The sequence below is a fragment of the Amphiprion ocellaris genome, chromosome 18 (assembly GCF_022539595.1).
Source record: "Amphiprion ocellaris isolate individual 3 ecotype Okinawa chromosome 18, ASM2253959v1, whole genome shotgun sequence".
Taxonomy (NCBI): domain Eukaryota; kingdom Metazoa; phylum Chordata; class Actinopteri; family Pomacentridae; genus Amphiprion; species Amphiprion ocellaris.
The window spans coordinates 27,566,851-27,588,542 of NC_072783.1; the positions used below are offsets into that span (position 1 = coordinate 27,566,851).

General features: G+C 38.8%; 1 protein-coding gene across 5 annotated transcripts in view; it reads left to right on the forward strand.

Annotated features, from left to right (window-relative positions):
• The window catches only part of pcdh15b (protocadherin-related 15b), a 221,237-nt gene that overhangs the window by 149,831 nt on the left and 49,714 nt on the right, over positions 1 to 21,692 (forward strand). For all 5 annotated transcript variants that reach the window (XM_055004449.1, XM_055004448.1, XM_055004450.1 and 2 more), the window contains 2 exons: positions 1,130 to 1,242; positions 21,418 to 21,527. In XM_055004449.1, coding sequence (XP_054860424.1) covers positions 1,130 to 1,242; positions 21,418 to 21,527 — 223 coding nt within the window. The remainder of the gene's footprint in view (positions 1 to 1,129; positions 1,243 to 21,417; positions 21,528 to 21,692) is intronic.

Here is a 21,692-nt window from a genome sequence, read left to right on the forward strand (position 1 = left end):
GGGTGGAGGTTTGGGACAACATCACATGAAGTGAGTCATTAAAGAATAATTTGATCATCACTTTCAGATGTTACTTGCTTACTTGTGATGTTTTTGTCCATAAAGGTATGTTTGCACAGAGCACTCCCTGTCCCTAAGTATACTGCAGTAGCTTATTAGTTTGAAAACTGCCTTTTTCCCAGCTGCATTCCTCAATGGGGCTTTAAGCCGTGCTTATTTCATCTTTTCATTGGACTTTAATTAACACAACAAGGATTCAGCGTCCTCTGAAGATGTCACTCGGGGGACTAATTCTACCTCATTTGTTCCTAATAACTCAAACAAAATGAACCGATCCAACACTGTATATAATTTTTGGATTATGACTGAGAAAATAAGCAAGGTATCGATAGTGGACAGATATCATCAATGACAACATAACTCCTGCCTAAAGGCACTGCAACTTTTTTCAAAAAGCCCTTTTGGTGCAGTTCAGCCTTCATCAACAGTTGTGCCAAGCGACCAGTTCAAATATTCATTCATTAAGCTGGAAAAAAAGTTGCTATGAGACTGAACAAGGCACTTAACTACCACATGTTTCCAGTTCACAAGTTCCTAGCTGTGAAAGAGTTATTTATGCATTTAGCAGTTTGCTGGTTGAAGCCCGAGTTACTGCCTGAATACAAAGAAGGGCAGTGCAGCATCAGCAACAATTATCCTGACTAAATAAAAGGGAGGAAACGCAATATTTCAGTGTCTTGATATTTAAGGCTGGCCCTCATTAAGATTCCTTTGGGTCTGATTAACAGTGGTTACCCCCCAATTAAATGAAGAAGAAAGACTAAGCAGGAAATATTAAACACACCAGTGGGATCTGCACTCATTCTGTTCTCCTGTACCCATGCAAATAATGTGCATTTAAAGTGCAGGCAAAAAAAAAAAAAGATGTAGACATTTATTTTAGTTTATTATAGGCCTGTCATGCATTAGCTGCATTTAGCTGCTCCTGCGCTGTAAGGAAACTGTAAAAATAGTGTTAACAGATATATTTGCATTGTTAGAGGGTGTAAATAGGAGCAAATGTGTTGCAATCGTGTGGACATGTATGGTTTGTAGTGATGTTGTGACTCCGCCTCTCCCTGTGTGACAGCTGGTGGTGGTGGCCTACGATCACGGCGAGCCTGTAAAGGAGAATACGACTCTAGTAGAGATCACGGTGCTTCAGCCATCTGTTATTCCAGTGTTCACTCAGGAGGAATACAGGTACGCACACACACATACACAAAAAGAGTGTATACTTGCTGTCTGAATGTAGGAATGCAGCCCTTAAGTTGCTGCAAGAATGATAATCCTGTGGAAATTCATCTCAGTTTCACACACTTAAAATATCGGATGATACCCAGTTGCTCTTCCTCACTAAGACAAAGGATTTGTTTTTCATCAGGCAAATTATGGCTTTAGAATAGGTGTAATTAAAATACAGAGAAGATTTACAATGCAGCGAACTCAATTTACTGTTATAAACTTTCCTTTGATGAGGTTTAACCAAAGAGCACTTAATATGATTCCACCGTATTTCAGCGAACAACATTATAAATAGGGACACGGCTGTGCAAAAATAACACTACAGGAAATTTGATAACTTTTTTTGGACTGTTTTCTCAGCTCAGATGATCTGCCACACAATAACACAGAAGGTGCTAAGTCTGAACAGCATGATTGATGTTTGCCTCTACAATTCACTTTTGATTACCTCTCAAATGATGTGCTTTGGTGTACGCAGATTCCTGTAAAGAATAAAAACTAAAATTTATGAACTTTGGCAAAGTTTACAAGACGACCCATCCCACAGCAAATATTAACAGTTGCGTTAACTTTCCTCGGCAGCTTTTTTATAGACAAATTCTGTAAAAGCTCACCTGTACAGGAAAAACCCCATACTGTGCACTATGATAAACCAGCACTGATCATGTCATTTTCCTCTTTAGGAAACATTCTTATCTGTTTAATAACAATGTATAAGACTGCACTTATAAGTGTTAGCCTGCTATATTGTCTTATATCATAGATAAGTCATAAAACAATAGTGTGAAACTGTTTTTCTGTTAAAAATAAGTTTTTTCCTCCTCTCTATATGTACATAAACGCCTCTCCACTGATACACTGCACATGCTCTTTCCTTCACTCTGTGTTTTGTCTTGCCAATAAATCCAGCGGTTACACACTACGAACTCAGCCACCGTTAATGAACTACACTCTTACCTCGTGCAGGCTGATACACAGCCACTCTCAAGTCAAGTTCAGCTGCTGTTTGCTTTACGAGGTCATGCGGTCACCTCAGGGCTTTTTTTCTCTGTGATTGTCTGTGTCAGATGTGAAACTGGCCTATAATCTCTCGCTACTATCTGTTTATCCTTATCTGTCATTCTTTCTATGTATTTTTCACTGAATATGAAATTCTTCTTTGTTATCCTGGTTTCTATCAGCCCTTCTGTATGTCTGGAATGAGTGATTGTGTCTCCTTACATTTGTTTTTTTGTCATGTTGTCTATCAGACACTATTGGAGATATCAAACTTAGATTAAAATTGTAAAAAACAGTGCTTTTAAATATTGAATTTTGAAAACACATTGAACTTTACCCATAGCATTAGTTTTGTTGCAGGTTTTCTTTACTTTTAGCTACTTTATTTCCTTTTTCTCTGCTCTTGTCAACTTTCATCAAAAACCAAAGCGATCTACAGTTTTAAATGCAGAATATGTTTAGGCATTTACTTTCATAAAGTTGATATGCTGTCTCGCCATGCATCAAAATTGCTGCCTCTGTGACAGCTCGGCATTCAATATCAAATTCAACATAAAATGTCACCTTTGACGCAGGTTTTACAGAAGTACGTCTACATTGGCATTACAGCTCCTTAAAGCCTGCTCGCTTTCTTTACTCCGCCACCTGACCACCATTAGCTCCAAGCTAATGAGCAGGGCTGGGAGGACTGTAATTGCAACTGCAGTGTCGATTACAGACATATTTTCCCTCTATTGCAGACCAAATTTCAAGATGTCAAGGTTCATCTTTCACACAGAGCAGTAAAGCTCCTCTCTATTTTTAGGAAAAGGGTTTACGGCAATAGAGAGAGAGAGAGTGAGATGTCAGCCAGCCATATTATACTGCATTTATGAATATGCAACATAGCTTCCAGCTACAAGAGTGTGTGTCTATGTGAGTGTGCACTTTTTTGAATCTGTGTGTATTTGTATTTTTTTGGTATTTGTTAATCATCACACAATTCACATTAATGCGTACACACACACATTTTTACATTTGCGCACAGTGAATGTCCCTTTCTAAGGGCATTGTCTATTGTGTTGTGGGTTGTGAGTGTCTCTTTGGATGTGTGTGCTTCATGTTTAGCATTTTTATCCCTGTAGTTTAATGTGTGTCTGTGTATAAGGCAGAGTGTTTTGTGCGTGTGTGCTCTTCTAATTCCATGTTGTATTCACAGAGTACAGTGTACCAGCTTTGAATTAATTATCCCAGCTTTATTGAATAAAAGCTAACCATTGTACCAGTGTGGCTTTAAGAGCTTACTAATGCAGCTTAATGATTTTGTATGGTTTCAGCAGACAGACTTGTAGCCATGGGGAAGTCTGAATTAGTAATATTGATTCTTATAATGAAAAGGAGGGTAACATCAAAACAGGAGAGGTGGTGAATGTAGCTACTTTTTGTGTTTTTTTTAATATATTTGTAAACTTTAGATGTTTAATAAAATGATTACTCGTCGTTTCAGCATTCATACTTTTGGTAGGAGACCCCTTAAAAAAAGACAATGGATTACCATTAAAAAAAAAAAGAAAACTCAAAAGGTTAGATTGATTTGATCAGGTTCTGTTGTGTTAATAGATGTGCAATCAAAAATGTCATTGACAAATGAGATGCTAAACTTTAAGCATTTTTTGGGCGTTTTTATTTCTTCATTCGTTTCTCTCATTTCACATTTTCACACACTTTGGACTCATTTTCCACTGCAATATAAAGTTCTGCACCTCTGTTGAAACAGCACAACCATGACTGAAAGTAGAGAGAACTGAACTCTCCTCTGCGCAGTATAACAAGATTAAAAATAATAAAGTGGAAAAAAGTTACATTTCTTTGATTGCTTATTGAATAAAAATAATAAAAAAAAAACCCTGGAATCTACATGTACAAAATTATTTTTTGTTCCATATTCCTACTGATGTTATCAATATTAGGATAAGATGTTGGTTCTTCATTCTATAGATACGTACTGCTTTTAGTTTGTTTCATACTTGTGTCCTATCTGCTCTGTTTAGAGACAGCCTGCAGTTCAATTGAAAACTCCCTGAATTCTTTTCACGTGACTGTTGGTTGCAGCAATGTCAGCAATGGCTTTGTTGCTGTGTTGAGGAGCACAGAAGTTTTTTACAGAATCCTGTGCAAGTTTTTTGAATTTTTTTTTTTAAATGTGAGATTCAGAATAAAGTGATTTTGATGAAATATCACAACTTCATGCCTAGATTTGGATAGGTTTCTCAACAGAGTGGCGCATAACAGGTTCTTTCTGTTCTTACAGTTTCTGACTTGGATAAACGGTGTAATTTTGGCAATTGTTTTAAAGACAACATGCCCTTCCAGCCCGCCAGCTGGTTTTGGGGTTCAATCTTGTTGTAATGTATTCGATAACTGTGAAACCTTGAGTGATTCGCTTTTTTGTTGTCTTGGCTCTGTCTCCAGCAAACAGCATTTCAGTGGAAACAGTTAAGGTTAAAGTCCTGACTTTCAGCTTCAAGTGTGTTTTAGATTGTTCGCATCTATCCTGAGTGAGCAGCGTAGGACTCGTAGCCCATATTTTTACCCCCAGGGCTTTGAATAGAAAGGTTTACAATTTCCTGCAATTTTTTGACGAATAACAATGGCTGAAAATCAGCAGTTAAACCTTTTATTGTCAGTGTTTCATCTATTCAAATCCAGGGAGGTGTATAACAGAGCCACACCATAACTGCCATCTACTTAGGGACCATAGACAGAGAAGGCTCGCAGTATTGCACATTGTTGAAATATAATACAACTTTTCTACATGTCAGGTCAAATTCACAGAAGGTGTGATTTTTATTACATGTATATCTACCTCTTTAATAATATAAGAAGCTATATCACATTGTCAACAGAGGATTTTATGCGCAGCAGACAGCATTTAGAAATTTTGACTCATGAATAATTTCCAACATTGTCTTCATGCTCGTCGACATGAAACAAGTTTTGTGTGTTTGGGGTGTAATAAAGGAATATTTTGGGATACAGCTGCAGTCCTGCTCACGTGCACATATTCTCACCTTAAACTGAGCCTGAACGACAGTGAAACACTACTTGCTGATTGTGCATTTTCACTCCATGGGTTCCTCATCTAGTAAAACCATTAACAAGCTCAGATTGTACGTTTCTTAAATCACTGTAACAACTGTGAGCAGAATTTCTCACACCCTCCCTCTCTCTCTGTCTCTGTCTCTCTCTCTTTCCTTCACTGTAGTGGCATCCTTGCACCTGCAGAATTAGTATGCAGTCAGTATCACATACACATGAAGAGTTATCAGCACCCAGTGGCAATTATCAGCATGAGGTTAAGTGAACAGAAAGAAAATATTGCCTTTTCAAAGATTACTCAGATCACTCCTACCACTGTTTTTTTCTTGTTTAAGCATTGGAATATGTGTTTCTGTGCATGTGATTGTATATCTCTGAATTCAGGCACAGGATCCTCCCTTCTCCCATGCTGTCAAAATGCCTCATAGCTTCTTACTTTGTTCATGAATCCAATTAGAAAGTGCTGAGAGAGTTGAGAGCCAAAATATCATCAAAGCTTTGTTTTTAATTGAGAACTTGTGTGATCAAAGATGGCAATATGTTGCTTTGTCTTACGTCATTACAGAGATGGAGATAACACGCAACACGATGGCATGAGATTTAGATAAATCAGCCTGTTATCTATCAGCTTGTCGCCGTGGATATACAGTACACACACTGTTCAAGAATCACAGGCAGCCAGGCGGGAGGTCACAGCTTTTATCGCTATCTGCCAGCTGGACAATTGCAAACCCAGAGGTGTCGGCTTCCCTTTGAAAGGAAATGATCCCATTTGTCTGCCATCAAAGTAACTGAAATAACAAGAAATTTACTTTTAGTCAGCTTCTTTATGAGGCATAAAGGAAGTGACAGCTGTGGTCGGATGCGTTGTGTTTCTGGACTGTTCATCTGGTCCATTCTTGTGAAATCTCATAAGGAAATATCTTCAGATTTGGCACAAACGTCCACTTGGACTCAAGAGTGAACTGATTGGATTTTATTGGTCAAAAGTCACTGTGACCTCACAAAACCCAATTTTTGGCCACAACTCGGGACCAGAAGGGGAGTTTGTGACCATATTTCACATTTGATTGAGTTGGTGACACCTTGAAACTGTGCCGATTGTAAAGCTCTTCTGTGCTGATGGATTGATAATTTGTGTGAAGCATCCACACTTGTAGCTCGTTTGCAGCAGCATCTATATTTTACACATTGCCTGTCACAGCTACAACTTTGTGTTCTGTCAGAATCAGCTCTGTTGGCCAAGCTTGTGCACACATACAAGGGATTTGATATTGCTGGAGTCTGGAGAGTTGCAAGTGGACTGGTTGGCAGAGCCATATAGCTGCAAGGTGGTAATTCTGTTTTGTTTTTTAAGAAAGTATGTTTTAATAGATGCGTACATTAACTTTCTTGTAAATTAATCTGGAGTTTCAGCAGTATAACTGCAAAGACTAAATTTTTAATCTTGTGCTGGGAACAGTCTGCTGGCAATACTTCTTCACATAATGCACGCAGCTGTGATTTATACACAGCCAGGCTTTTTATTGTCTTGTTTTGTGGAGCTGATGATCTAAATTTAAAGATTTGGCTTTTCTGATACTGGAATTAATTTTTCAGGCTTTATTTGTGTGGCATCTGACGTATTTGTTAGTGAAATTCCAAGTGCGTTAAACGTTTCTGGCAAGCTGATAATCAGTACTGATAACAAGGTGGTATAAATGCAAAAAGGAAAATAATGTGACAATGTTTGTAAAGGTTGATTTGTGATTATTTTTTAAAAACCTCAATAATGTAATGTTTAACGCAGTATTCTGTGGATTTGTGTGGATTTATTTCTCCCTCTCTGCGTTTTTCAAGCAGCCCCATGTTTCTGAGTTCAGTGTTGTTGAGATTCTTTCCCATTTGTGATGAGGCATTGCGATTTGCTATTGTTAATTTGCTGAATACTTGAGCTATGCAAATCTCATCACTCATCAGAAATGTTTTTTTCTGTAAACACAGTTGTGCAACGCTGAATCAACAATGAAAAGAATTTTCACTCTGATTTTATTATAGCGCGAAACAAACACAACAAAAACAAGAACAGAGCTTTGAGCAGCTCAATGCTTCACTGTTACAAGCTGCTCCTGTTGTAGTTACTCTTTTAACACCTTTTGCACCCTACTTATTTCTGAAGGATTGTTACATGTCTTTCCAGCCAGCTGTAAATTGTTTTTTTTAACTTCTTGGAGTGCTTGAGCCTGTCCATTTAATTATATATGACACTGGATATTATGAAAAATTCGATTCGTAATCATGTACAGTCAGTGTCTCCATAAAAATGTAATATTTAACTTTTACCTAACGGTATTGTGTGATTTTTCAACGTTCCTAAAACATGACAGTCTGTCAACAGCCTTAACCAACTATAGCTGTTGTGTTTTAGTCTATAAAATAACTTCAAAAAGTACAAAGCAGCTTGTGCAGATAGGTGTATCTGCTTATTTCATTATAAAGACGTGCTTGCTTTGGATACACTGATATAGAGTGCACTGAAAAAACTGTTTAATTTAATATCAGTGTAAGTGAGACCTATTTTAAGGATTTAACTAGTAAATCCAAAAATCTATGCGTGTACGCTTCACCTATCTTACCAAATGTACATCTGATTCGCATCAAACATGGTGGGTTTATTGCTCAAGACTTGGTGAAGTCCAATGTCGAGTTTAAAACAGATCAGATGAATGTGAATTTCGGACCTTTTGTGATTTTTCGGGGTCCTCAGGTTGGCCTGTGGCTGTGCCAATGTTGGCTGGTAACGTCACTAAAGGCAAATGAACAATATCACATTTTGACAGCAGGCACTGCACAAGTTAAAACTGATTTTGATCTGCTACATGAGGATGTTTGATATATTGTGTGATGTCTCTGATAAATGCAGCTTAGTATGTTGACAGCTATATGTTAACCAGGACCAGGGCACTCACTTCATCAGATTCACGAGTTGAACTGGAAGCTGCGGAGTCTTCAGCGGAAGCTTTTTCTCATATACGGGAGATCATTTTACAGCCATCAAACACTGAATCATTTCTAAATTCATCGGCCGTCATCATGTCAAGGGTAGAAGAGAGCAGAGCCAGCAGGGTAAGATGTTCCAACCAGGAAACACTTGACACGTTTTATTCAGAACTGCACTGACACTCTAGGCTACTTTTCTTTTAACATGTGTTCGTATTTTTGCCAAAAGCAACAGCACATACAATTGATTTCCTGAAGTCAATAGCCAGATTAAATTTGTGACCATTTATACCTCAATATGGTAATATTGAAAGCTATTTTGTGTGTTTAGTCAGGTTGATACATGAATGACTAACTGAATCCCTCATATGTACTGTTTATGTTATACTGGTAATGTCAGTTGTGCCACATAGTACCTGCTTTGTGATACAGAAATGTACTCATGTATTTCTTCAAAACTGTTTTGTACAGGGATGTCACAGAGGTCTAGAAGACATGAGAAGAAAAATGGAAGTGAAGGTGATGGAATAAACGTTGAGAACTGCAGCAAAAATTGCGATCCTGAAGAGGGCTGCTTGAAAAAATGTATGAGAATAAAAGCTTGCAAAAAAGCTGACACTGAACATCAAAACTGACAGCTAAATGCTGACCTCCAGAAGGCCAACAAGGAGGTTTTTATTGGAAAGAGGTGGCAGGAGAAAGTCAGCATCCTTGCAGAGGTCTTCTGGGAAGAAGACAAATTGATCAACAGGGTCAACCAAAAAAGACGCTGAAGCTGAATGAAGTTGAATCAGTTCTGAAAAGAGGAAATTGGAAGGTGAAGCTCTTGTGGAAAGACTCTGGCAGAGAGATAGAAGAGGCATTAGAAGGAGCTCCAACAGAACATGCAGTGCTTCCAAAATTAGCCCTCTGATAAATTAGTTTAATGCCAGAAAGGAGCGTTTCCAGATTTGTTGGGAGAAGGCGACATAGCATATGAAGGAGACAGAAAAAAAACCCTAGAAGACATCTTGCTTCCCAAAAAAAGTTTTAGCTCCACCAAAAAGCAGAGTTGAATGAGGAGAAAACATCCAGCTTCAGGTATGCAGTTTAAATTTTTGACTTAAACAAGATATTTCTGATGAAATTAGACCTCTTGATGTGAAATAAAAGCATTCTGCCTTTCTTTTTTCAGAAGCTCAAAGTGCAGAAGAAGCAGAAGAAAAACTTCTGAATTTGGACTTTCTTCCATTTTTACCCTAGCCCCATTTACCCTTCCTACCCTTTACTCTTCTCACACCAACCCTCCTCCCACTTATCGTTTGTCATTACAAAGACAAAAACAAAAAGTTCCACAGGGTAGCATCATGGGTCCACTTCTTGTTTTCCTTTACCTTTGAAGTCAGCTGTGATGTTTTGTTATGCAGATGACTGTGTTGTACTTGTCTTTCATGAAGAAAAAACAGTCACAGTATCAGTAAAGCTCTTTTTAATATGAGTATTTGGTTCCTTTTGCCTTACAGAAACACCTAACAGTGATATATTAAATCATTAATCAGCGCAATTCGCCGATAAATATGCAGAAAATGCATTAAATCAGTTAGCACCTATTTTAACATCATCATGAGTGATTACTGTGAGCTATATGACCTCCAAACAAAGCTTTTACTGTACACTGTGTACAATTTTAGTTGTTTGTTTTGGAACAGAATAAAATATAAATTCATTCTTTACAATTTCATTAAAATGTAAATGAAATCCATTGCTCAGTGAACTCATCAATAAACAAAACTTCAAAACAAAAATTCTGTTTGGTTTCCTACTGTGTTTCCAGTAATGTTTGGTTTTCTACTATTGATTCTTGTTGCCCTTAGTTTGAGGTTTACAAAGGGCCCAGAAAAAATGATGTCCAAGCAAGGATTTATATTTCAGCAGCATTGTAGCTCTTTGAAAATTGCCGGTCAAATTTTGCAGTGATGTCTTTTCTCCTCCAATCACCAAGTACAAAACATTATAATAACACCCAAAACAACAAAAAACAGGACAAGTCTGAGCATGTGACCAATCATCATCAGGAGTCGAACTGGTCAGTTAACCATTTATTTTGCGCTAAATTGTACAGAATCCAAGGCGCCAACAGCACCACAAATTTTCTAAAGTGCTGTGATCACATTGGTGATATTGTTGAGTTATGAGGGTGACATTTACTGATACATCATCTGGTAAATTTAGAGTTATACTCTTTCTTCCTAAAGGGAATCATGGGCCATTTATCAAACATTCTGTGGGATTTATCATTTGCAGCAGCCAGTAAATGTATATCTTTGGCAGTTTTATTTGCAAGTTAAGACACTCTATTGGTTGTACAGGCAATATGATCAGCCAAGAATGTGACACAAGGCTGACGCTTTCATCTAGTGAACTGTGTCAGTGGTGAGGTGGAAGTTTTCTCATTTCTGAAGGTGATATATACAGACGCTTCTCAGATATGTGCGCCGTAAGTGTATGTCAGAAGAAAAACATCCAAGCCGTGGCTATATAAAGCTGATAACTGATTCTGTTGAAGGTTACCTTGTTTTGTTGATGCACACAAACAGCCATGTGCACACGGAGCGCTCCTGGCAATGTTACGAATGCAAAAACAAATGGCGAACAACCACGGTGCTGTTATTTATAAGATTGCCAGCAAGGCAGGGAGGGGTTGAAGGTAGAGAGAGTGAGGAGACTGGAAGGACGAACTACAGACAGAGGAAGATGTTGAGAGAGGATAGTGGGGAGAAGCGGCTGGCATGAGTTTCAGATAGAGAAAGCTGAAGTGAAAGAGAGGAATGGGAGGGAACCCGCGGAGGGAGAGGACAGGGGGATATACTACAATAAAAGTTTGAGGCAAAAAGAAAACAAGTGACAGTGCTGCCAGAATATACCATTTCAAAAACACACTGAAGTTGACAGGCAGGAAGACAGACAGACATGCACAAGCGGATCAACATACAGGCAGAATAGTCTTTAAAGTGGCAGATGAGCTGGCAGGCTGACAGATTGAAGTAGATCGAAGCAAACAAGTAGGCAAAGACTCGAATGGAGAAATGCTGAGACGCAGATGGACAAGATGATATTCAGACAGTCAAATTGATAGACAGGCAGACTGACACTCAAAATATTCCACTAGCTGTATAGATAATGTTCAGAGTCAGCACTCAGTCAGGTAGACACTCATCTGTATACTTATATATTGTGACACTTTCTTCTGCTCTTTGTTCTTATTCTTGTGGCTTTAAAAGTGCATTTACATTTTGCTTCATTTCACCCCTCAAAACTTATGCATATACACATAATTCCAAACAAAAACATAAAAAATAATGCATGTATAGGATGATATTGGACGAGACACAGCAGGTGAACAGCTCTCTCCATTAGATCAAACAGATGGAGACTATAACATCCATCGGCTTGTGTTTGAAATATAATGAACCCAATATGAAAGTTTTAAAGCCTGAAAAATTAGAACCGTGGCATGAATGCACAAATTCCCATTTCTGCGGGTTTCCATGGCCTTAAAGCAACGCCAGAGGGTCACGTGAAACTCTTGAAAAGGATGGTAAGGTGCAGTCAGGCAGATTCAGCCTCCTTCATCTCCTCCCTTTTGAATAGGTTGATGTCGTTCTGCTGGGTGCAGGTTATTTTACGGCTCTCTTTAACAGCTGTACAGACAATTTTCTTGGCTTTGACACCCAGATTACCAAACCAAAAGATCAAAGAAAAACCTTAAAATGGGCTCACTGTAAACCCCCAAATTTGGACAGTTCCTTTAAACTGAAAATCTGTTGCTGACAGCGTTAGACTGCATATCTGCATTGCACCGAAAGGTCAGCTACTGTCAATTTCCATGTTACAGCTTGAAATTACCTTGATCTCTGGTTTCTGAAATATAGCTGCATTGCAGTATGAATATGAAAACAGAGGGGAGAAAATTAGGATTCAAAATTTGTTTTGAGCCAGCAACAAGCACAATATAGCTATTGTTTCCCAGATCCTTCTATATGTTGTGTTTTGTGTGATCAGAATGCTGAGGGAATTGCACGATTATTGCCTTCTGCTGAGATTTTCTGCCACAGATACTCATTTATTAATGTTCTTTCATGTCTGCATCGAGTTAGACTGTAATTTAGAATTGCAGACGCGATCCTTAGCGCCCTTTTTGTGGGAGACTTTTCAGTCATATAACGCTAGATGAAGGATAGTCTCCTTCCCCACCAAGGATAAATACTGTAAATCTAAGATACTTAACAAGGTCAAATTTTCAAAGGAGGACAGACACTGTTACACAAACCCAATGCCAACACATACTCTCAAAGAGAGAGGAAGATAAAATGACACTGATAATAAAATTAATGGACATGCTGAAAAATCTGGCCAGAAAAGAATAAATGACACAATCGAGTAATGCATTATGTGCAATTCTGTGTCATTGCATACTTATGTAAATGTGGGAGATAATCTAGCCTTGGGAGGCAATTAATAATAATCTTCCTCCTTATCAGCCTCGGGCATTTAGCAGCTGATTACATAACAATCAAGAGTTCAGAGAAGATACAATGAGGATGACCAAAAAGCAGGCAGCTTGGAAACAAAAAGTTGGCAGCTTTTAAATGATAGTAATTTAGTTTGCCTGAATAGCGTCTGGTAGAAACTGCATGTCAAGTGATTGGTCAAGGAAACAGAACCAAGTGTTTTCAAGCTGCAGACTAAAGGCTTGAGAAAATGCAACAAATCTTTGGCTCAGTTTGGTTCCTAGCATTGTATTATGGCCATTTGGTGATGATGGTATTAAGGATTACTTCACATTTCAGTCACTGTACACTGGCCATCAGGCATTCTGGACCTTCCACTGCTACTGGAAGGATATTTCATTGTATTATGCAATGACAATAAAGGAATCTGAATATGAAATGTCACGCATTTTAATTCCAATACCTCTATTGAGCATCACTTCTTACATATTTTTTAAGGCAAGGCCAGGCAAGTTTATTTGTATAGCACAATTCATGCACAAGGCAATTCAAGGTGCTTTACAGTGGCAAAGAAATACATTCAGAACAATGATTTAAAGGTAGACATACATTAAAATCATAGAAATAAAACATAAAAGTAGACATTAAGATCGTAAAAGTACATTAAAAAACAAGAAAATAGATTGAGCATCTAAGAGGAAGCTGCAGTAAACAATCTAGTTTTCAGGCCGGATTTAAAAGAGCCGACGGTTTGAGCAGACCTCAGGTGTTCAGGAAGTTTGTTCCACAGGTGAGGAGCATAATAACTGAATGCTGCATCACTATTTTTAATTCTGATTCTTGGAACACACAGTAAACCTATCCCTGATGGCCTGAGGGCTCTGGATGCTTCCTATGGAGCTAATAAGTTCGGGATGTATTTTGGTCCAAGACCATTCAGTGCTTTTTAAGAGTTTCTTAGAATTTTTTGCATCTTTTCAGTTTGTTTGTTGATGTGTTTGCAACTGTCAAGCACCTCAGAGCTGGAGACAAAAGATAATTAATAGAGGGGAAGGGAGATTAATGAGGTGGCGTCAATAAACTTGGTGTTTATGAACCAATCATGTGCTGCCTACTTCAATCAGAAAGAACAGCTTGTTATACTGGAGAGCTATGAAGAATCTAAAAATCTAAGAAACGGTAAAAAGCACTGCAAGGCAAATGATTCAAATGAGGAATTCTGGTAGAAAATTGTTACTCATGTAAGTTAATATATTTATTTTAGCACTCTGAATGCAACCGCTTATTTGTAACATGACAGCTGCACATTGGAGCTCTGAAACTTTACAATTCGTACACTTAAACAGGATACTCAAGAAGTGCATTTAGATCTAACACTGTGCCATAATGTCCCATAAGCTTGAATATGCATGTGCACAGACATTCACAGTTAAAGCAATACTTTTACCATTTAGTTAAATAGCAGTGGGAACCTTAACAATGTGTAGTCTAATATGTTATAGGGTGTAATAAATTCAACAGAAGAAGTAGAAGTCAGGGTTTCTTGTTATTCGTTAGACTTTATAGTTTCACATATAGTTTTCCTGCAAATATCTATGCAAGTGGTTGTGAGCTTGTATGCTTGTCAGTCTAGGGGAAAAGATGGCATCATGCTTGAGACACTCGCAGACGCACATATAGGCTGGACAAAATACTTTCATAGCAGTGCTGTGCAAATTTTTCTTGTTACAGCACACAGGCATAAGCATGTTTTATTTTTCCTCCAGCCTCATTCATTTTCCCCATTTCTTCCCTCTCGTGGCATATCTCTTCTTCTCCGTATCGCCTGTCATTCATTCCTGTGCGTATGTTTTATGTATTGGTACTTGAACATTGCTCTGCTCAAGTTCAGACTGTCTGAGAGGTGCTAAACCATTTGACTCTCAGTTGACAATCGCGACAAGACTGAAGCGAGAGGTGAGAGGAGGGCCGGGGAAAGCGAAAAAGAAATGCCGAGGTATTTGCTCACGGAATACAGAAAAGAGAGAATCAGTTGCAGAGATGGAGAGAGAGAGAGAGAGAGAGAGAGAGGGAGAGCTGCAAGACCGGAGAAAGAGTGATTGACGGAAAGAAGGAGTGACAAAAAGGGAGAGGTCGCTTGTGAACGAGTACAGCAGAATGGAGGGAGGTGGGAGAGAGAGAGATGTGGGATGTGGGATTAGAGAAAGGAGGAGAGTGCCAGAGGGTACAGAAAATGAATTTTTATTATTCAGACAGCGCTGAGCAGAAATAAGAAACAGAAAAAAAATAAAATAGATAGGTTACATGCCCTGGCAACTGTAATAAAATCACCAATTCTGACGAACTAACACAGTATTTAAAGTACTTGTTCTAATGTTATGGTCCACTCAGTCTATTTAAAACTTTAATTTTAATGCCTACTTTATCAGAAAGCTGTTATTTCAACCCTCATGCTCTCTAAGTTGTAAGAACATGTGAACTGAAAGTGGAAATGCTGCAAGTACTAAAAAGTGGTCACAGCATGAGAAGAACTTCTAGAACTCCAGCCAACCTGTAAAGGTTATTACTGCGGGCAGTTAAGACCTCTCCTTCAACAGTCTCCTAATGAAAATCCTGCAGTCACTTAGCAACCCTCTGAAAAGAAAGAAAGAACAAAAAGGCAAGGTGAAACATGTAAGTTGTGATTTTTAAGGTGATGCTTGTGTAGCTTGTACCTCAGGCTGCTGACCGCTAATACTCCGAGCGAAAGAGCATCTTATTGGTTATTTGGCTTTTTATACCAGGACGATATCAAAGCAGTTGTGAGAAGAGAAGTAATTTATCCCTCCAAATTGACAGGTATGTGGGATCATTTACCAATGAAAGTCCACAGACAAGTGACAGTAACAACATAGATGAATGCGTTCATAATGTTGACTGCCAGCGTCCAGTTCTCCTGATAAGCTGCATGACTTGACAACCATGTTTGATCCATTTCTTATCAGCTCACCCTGCCAGTAGCTGACAGAGAAAATGGCAATTAGGGAGCTTGAGGTGTCAACAGAAGTACAGCCACATTCCAACTCATGAATGACTGTTGTGCTTTTGCCGTATTGTGCGGCCATTTTAGAACAGCTATGAATGGTTTTGCCTTTAGATGTTGTTGGTTTTCAAGCTGGATCATTGACTAAGGTGCCAGCTGGTCTGACTACTATTTTCCAAGGCGTCGTGTGGATATTTTCCTGCTTCATTTAAAAAATAAATGAATTCTGTCTACTCATCCATATCAGATACCAGACAGAACTGTCATTTCATCATATCTGAAAACTTTTAGCCACAGATGCTGTTCTAAAGTAATATTGGCGAAGAAGATGCAGAAGGTTTGGCATGCCGTTGAAGTGGTGCAGCAATGCAGTGTAATGTTAGAAACCTGCAGCTGCTAGCACTATCTGTCATTGTTGTCGCTATTTCGGGCACAAACTCATTCCACAGAGCAAAAATAGGCATCTAAAAATGACATGTCACGCTGTTGTTTCCCAAACGCTCTATTTTGCATGTACACATGGATATACACAAACCAGATTTTCTCAGTCTTCACTTTGAAATGTGGCCCATGACCGAAAACGCCATTTGCTCATGGATCAGAGGAAAATTTGGCAAAATATACATATTAATGTAGAAAAGATCTTATTCAGAGTGAAAAATAAATTGACTTACAATGAAAGGTATTCAATCATTTCCATTGTCTCTTGATTTGAAAATAGGCCATTTCAAAGAAAAATTAGTTTTGGTCTATTTAATGTTTTATCTTATTGTTTGTTTATTGAATGGCTCCTGGCTTCTTGTCATTTTGAGCACTTTAAACCCTTATTTCAACCCTGCTGTAATCATCTCCACCTAATTCACAAAATTCTGCTGTCTGATATTGATATTTAGTGTGAGAAGGGTCACAATGTCTGGCTAGTTGCCTGAACAATTAAGGAGCCTGTTGTTTTACAGATTGATTTGTGTGTGTGTGTGTGTGTGTGTGCGTGCGTGCGTGTCTTACATTGTCTTGCAGTTTGAACAGTTTCACTTCTGATTTCCCACAGGGCTGCTCTCAAAAGACCCTTAATGAAACTGTAATGAGCTTGCTTTAATATTATTTGAGTGATATTTAACATATTTCGGCTAACTATAGTCTCGCCTGAGGCTGTGCTGTGAAATAAATAAAACTGAACTTTGCTACAAAGCAGACCACATTGTGTGCATCTTTCTAGCTATCAGCATGTACCCAGGCACAGTCTCCCACGCGTTGTATAGTATGTGATACAGTAGATCAAACATGACTGTCATATACAAGAAAAAAAAAGCCTTTGTGAAGTGTCGTTGGCTGAGCCCCACAGAACCAAAGCGATGCTTGGCACCGAGCATATTGCGGTTTGCTTTTGGACAAAGACGCACTGAGAAAAAGAAAGAGATCATCAGAAGTGACGGAACGAGAATTGCGGTGGAGAAAGAGAGAAATGAAAAGGAGCGGCGTGAGGAGGGACAGAAAGAATAATGACAAGAGGGCGGATGATGATGCATCATAAGGCAACAGGAGCTGAAAGAGACAGCATAGAAAGTGGGGGGAAAAAAACTGTAATGAGTGAAACAAACGGATGGCAGTGGCTTTGAGAGAAAGACCCACAAAGAGGAGGGTATCATAGCCAACATCTATCACTATCCTCATTACTCTGTCTGTCCTTTCACACTGCAGAAACTCTGAACGTGGCTCTGAAACGCTATGATGTCCTATAGCTGACATTCAGTCTGACTGCGTGTCTATTTATTTTAAGGTTAAGACCACAGCGCTGGTTGTAGGGTTAATGTTACAATTATGGTGGCACTGCAGCTAGAGCAAGAGTGAATGGATGTCAATACGCTGTCCCTGTAAGTATAGCAGTGCATGTGTGTGTGTTTGTGTTGTTATCAGTATCAGCCCAGCTTGCAGCAGTCAGGACAGCAGTGATTAGAGAGCACAGGAGGGGGGACGTAGGCTTGATAATGACCTGTATGTGTGCTTTTATCTCCGCTCCAACATGTCCAACACATGCAGCCTCGTGTACGTTTGTGCATCTGTATGACTGGACTGTGCATGTGCGCATAGTCCAGTGCATCAGCTTTCATGTGTTTCTGTGTGCTCTTCATCCATACCAAGTAGCCATTGTGGAGGAGTGGGAGCAAGAAAGGACAGTAAATAAGTAGAAGTAGCTTCTGGGATGTTGGTTTGAAGCAGAAGCCGGAGGGAAAAAAGAAAGGAGGGGGAGAGTGGCGATAAAATGCAGAAGGAGAAATGTAGATGGCCATGAAGGGAATGTAAGTAGGAAATTGAGATTTTAGAGAGGAAGCTGTGGAGAAAGAGGGAAAGCATGAATAGGAGTGGGAGGATGAGCAACATAATACAGCAAGAGGAGTAAAATAATTTCATGTTGAGCTATTAGACTGCAAAAAGGTACATATTTAGTGTGTATGCCTGAATTACTCCAGTATTATAACTTACCATTATGTAGCATAGAGTAGTTTTCTCATTTTAGGGTAGGAAGGGACTGTTTTACTGAAAAAAAAACTTTAATAAATTTAACTTTGACACATGGAGATGAGTTTTTAGGGCTCAAATCAATGACTGCAGACACTTTAACCCTCTGAATCCCAGCAATTTGGGCAGATTTTTACTTACTGTACAATATGAAGTCCTGCATTGTTACAAGAAACAGCATAAGCATGGCTAGAAGTCAGAACAGCTCAACAAGCTGCTTTGTTCTTTATAACACAGTTATAATGACGTAAATCAGAACGTTAAATTCCTTTGATTATATATTTGACAAGAATTGGGTAAAAAAAGCTGGACTCAACATGTAGAACATTCGTCCCACATGTTATTAATACTGGAAAAAAATGATGACTGTACAAACTATATATATTTAAATAATTACCTACAGTAGTAAATTATGTTCTCTGTATAAAGACAGCCTGAAGCTTTATCCAGTTTAGCTCAAGTCCCTCAATTTTTTCATGTGACTGTCACTAATGACATCTCTGTTTCTGGCTCTGATAAATGGTGTAATTTTGGTGAATTTTAAAAAATATTCTACTTTTTATACCTGCTGGTGGGTTTTGGGTTCAAAGAAAAAAAATACAAAGTTGTAAATTATGAATAGACTTTTTTCTTCTTCTTCTTCTGAATGTTACAGTCTTTCATTTTATTCAAAGCAGTATGAGGAATGTTCCTTGCACGTGGTACAGGTGAAATTCTACCCTGCTGTTCGGTTGTATAGTGATTACAGAAGAAAATGCAAGATTTCAAAAGCATGCAGCCAAAAAAAAAAAAAATGGAATGTCTCCTTTTTTTCCAGTCTGGCCAGGGGCCATTGTTAAACTTTCCTCTTTTCCCTCTTTTCCTCTTCACTTTTTACTTGCTGTACACTGTGTAATAGAGGGGGAAAAATACTTCAAATATATTGAAAAGGACATTTCGGCCATTGCTAAATTAACAGAAGTCTGGGGAGGCATTGTCCACAAAATAGGCCTTTTTCACAGAGGACATTTCGACATCTCACAGTGGAAAGAGAGGTGTGAATAATGAAATGAATGATGGCTGAATTTAATTTGGATGCTTCAGTTTCAGGGTTTTGCTGTTGTGCATGATGGCTCGCTGTCACACTGCCACAGCTAGATGTAATAGATCAGAGCCATCGCGGCTTTCATTAATAACACCAGGGCTTTTTTTTGGTGACTAACAGGTCAGTGTACCTGCTGCTTAAAAGTCCTACATATTAAACAGCTGAACTCGTATTTCCCAACACACTTCTTCTTCATTTAAATCAATATCCATTCAATGAGCCTAATATATGATTGCTTAGTGGAGTGTTTGTGGGGAGCAGGTGGTTAGAGAAGCAACTGACTGGACTGGAAGTTAAAATCTACACAAACACACTGACCGCACACTCGCACACAATCCCCCCCTCGCTCTCCAACAGTCCCATTTATCACGTAGCGATGACTTGATAGCTTAGCCAGTTGGTAGCCCATGTTATAATGTTTAGCCAGCTGTGACGGTTGGCCTAATGACTGGACTGGGCTTATTTAATGGAGCGAAACCTGCTAGAAATTTGAGACTTGCCAGATTTGAAGGAAATCTGTCAGGGTTGTAAGCAGCGGAAAACTGCCCACCATGTGCAATCAGAGGCAGGTGGACGAAAAAAAACAAGACCATGCACAAGCTCACTTTAAAAGCCATTGATGGTTTAATTGCACTGCTTGGCTCTGGCTGGGAATAAGGCCCGTCAGACAACCTGCTCCAAATGTGCTGTACGAGAGCAAATTTCATCCAGACATGTTGTATACTGAGTTACTTTTTTGTTTCAGACCATCAACATAAGTGACAACTGCAGGTGGATTCATCAGATACTAATTTATTTAATAATCCACTAGCTGATCAATAGAAAAATAACCCCCAGTTTTTTTTTCCATCCATATCATTACAGTGTTTTACTTTAATAACCCTCTTTTGAATTTATTTGGTTTTAATACCTTTTTCTGAAAGTTTCACTTCTTAAAGCATCTTTAATAGGCATCTATACATGAACAATAACTAACTGCAGTGTGAAAACAACCTGAAAATATGAAAGAAGTCACTCAGAGTGGCTAAACCTCTCTGAGTTATCATCTGATTTGGTGAAAAGGTCTCAAATTAATGAAAGTCTTGCATGTCCTACAATATGTCTTTCAATTTTTCAGCTCAAAACACAGCAAAGATGATTCATTTTACCTTTATAACCCCTGGCATTAGCCCATTTCTTAATGGGCTGTTTTAGTGTCCTTTTACTTAGCTTTCAGACCCTCTTCAGAAAGAAGACTGTCTCTGCATCCTTGCTTAACAGCTCAAATGTAATGTATACATGTAGATTTCATCCGTGGGATTAGATTTCATTGTTTTCTGACATTAAGTTGCAGGTAGCTAACCCAAACCTTAATGTGTACCATAATTTGTATTTATGAAGTTAATTTTGAACCTGTTAGCTAGACTGGAGTGAACTCCTCACCTCCTTTAGTTTTGCGTGCATCTCATGTCATCAATGTGGTTGTTTTGAGCAAAAAGTGCGGGAACTATTATAGCAATTTTTGAGTAACGTAATTTACATTTTGCTGGACGACAGCGAAGCACTTGACGATCTACGTTGTCCAAAAATTTAATTGCATACAACAACAAAACATGAGTTCTGTCAAGGATAAAAATGAATTTAATACCTGCATTCAAGAGGTTGTTGCTCAGCAGTGAACTCTTACTTTATCTGTAAGCACAGTTTTCAAGAACAACTTTCCTACCTGATTGCTATGCCCTCTAGCTTTCTTAAAATGTGAATACAGCTTGCATATAGTTTATCTCTCCAGGTGAAGTCAAGAAACATAAAGCTGTCGGCGGGAAGGAAGAAAAAAAAACTTGGAGATGTTTTACAGATTTAACCCACAGCTGTATTTAACTTGCCAAATTGCAGCCGCCCTTTGAGAGGAAGTGGGCCCACAGTCTACATATACATATTTAATTTTCTTATCGCTTGATATTGATTGACTGATCCGTTCCCAGGTTTGTGCCAGTGAGCGAGCAGGCTGCCGTCGGAACCCCGGTGGGAGTCATCATGGCAGCTGCTGTCAATCAAACCATCGTGTACTCCATCATCGAAGGCAACCAGGGAGGTGAGTCTGCTCAGAGCTGTTTAAACACACATTGTCCCTGTTGCGGTTTTCACTTGTGGACCAGCTTTTGACACTTACTGAAGCTTCTTATTTCTAAAATGTTCAAAGCACCTCCAGGTCAGACCCTCCCTGTCAGCAGCTCAGAGCGCACTGCTTCCTTTTCAC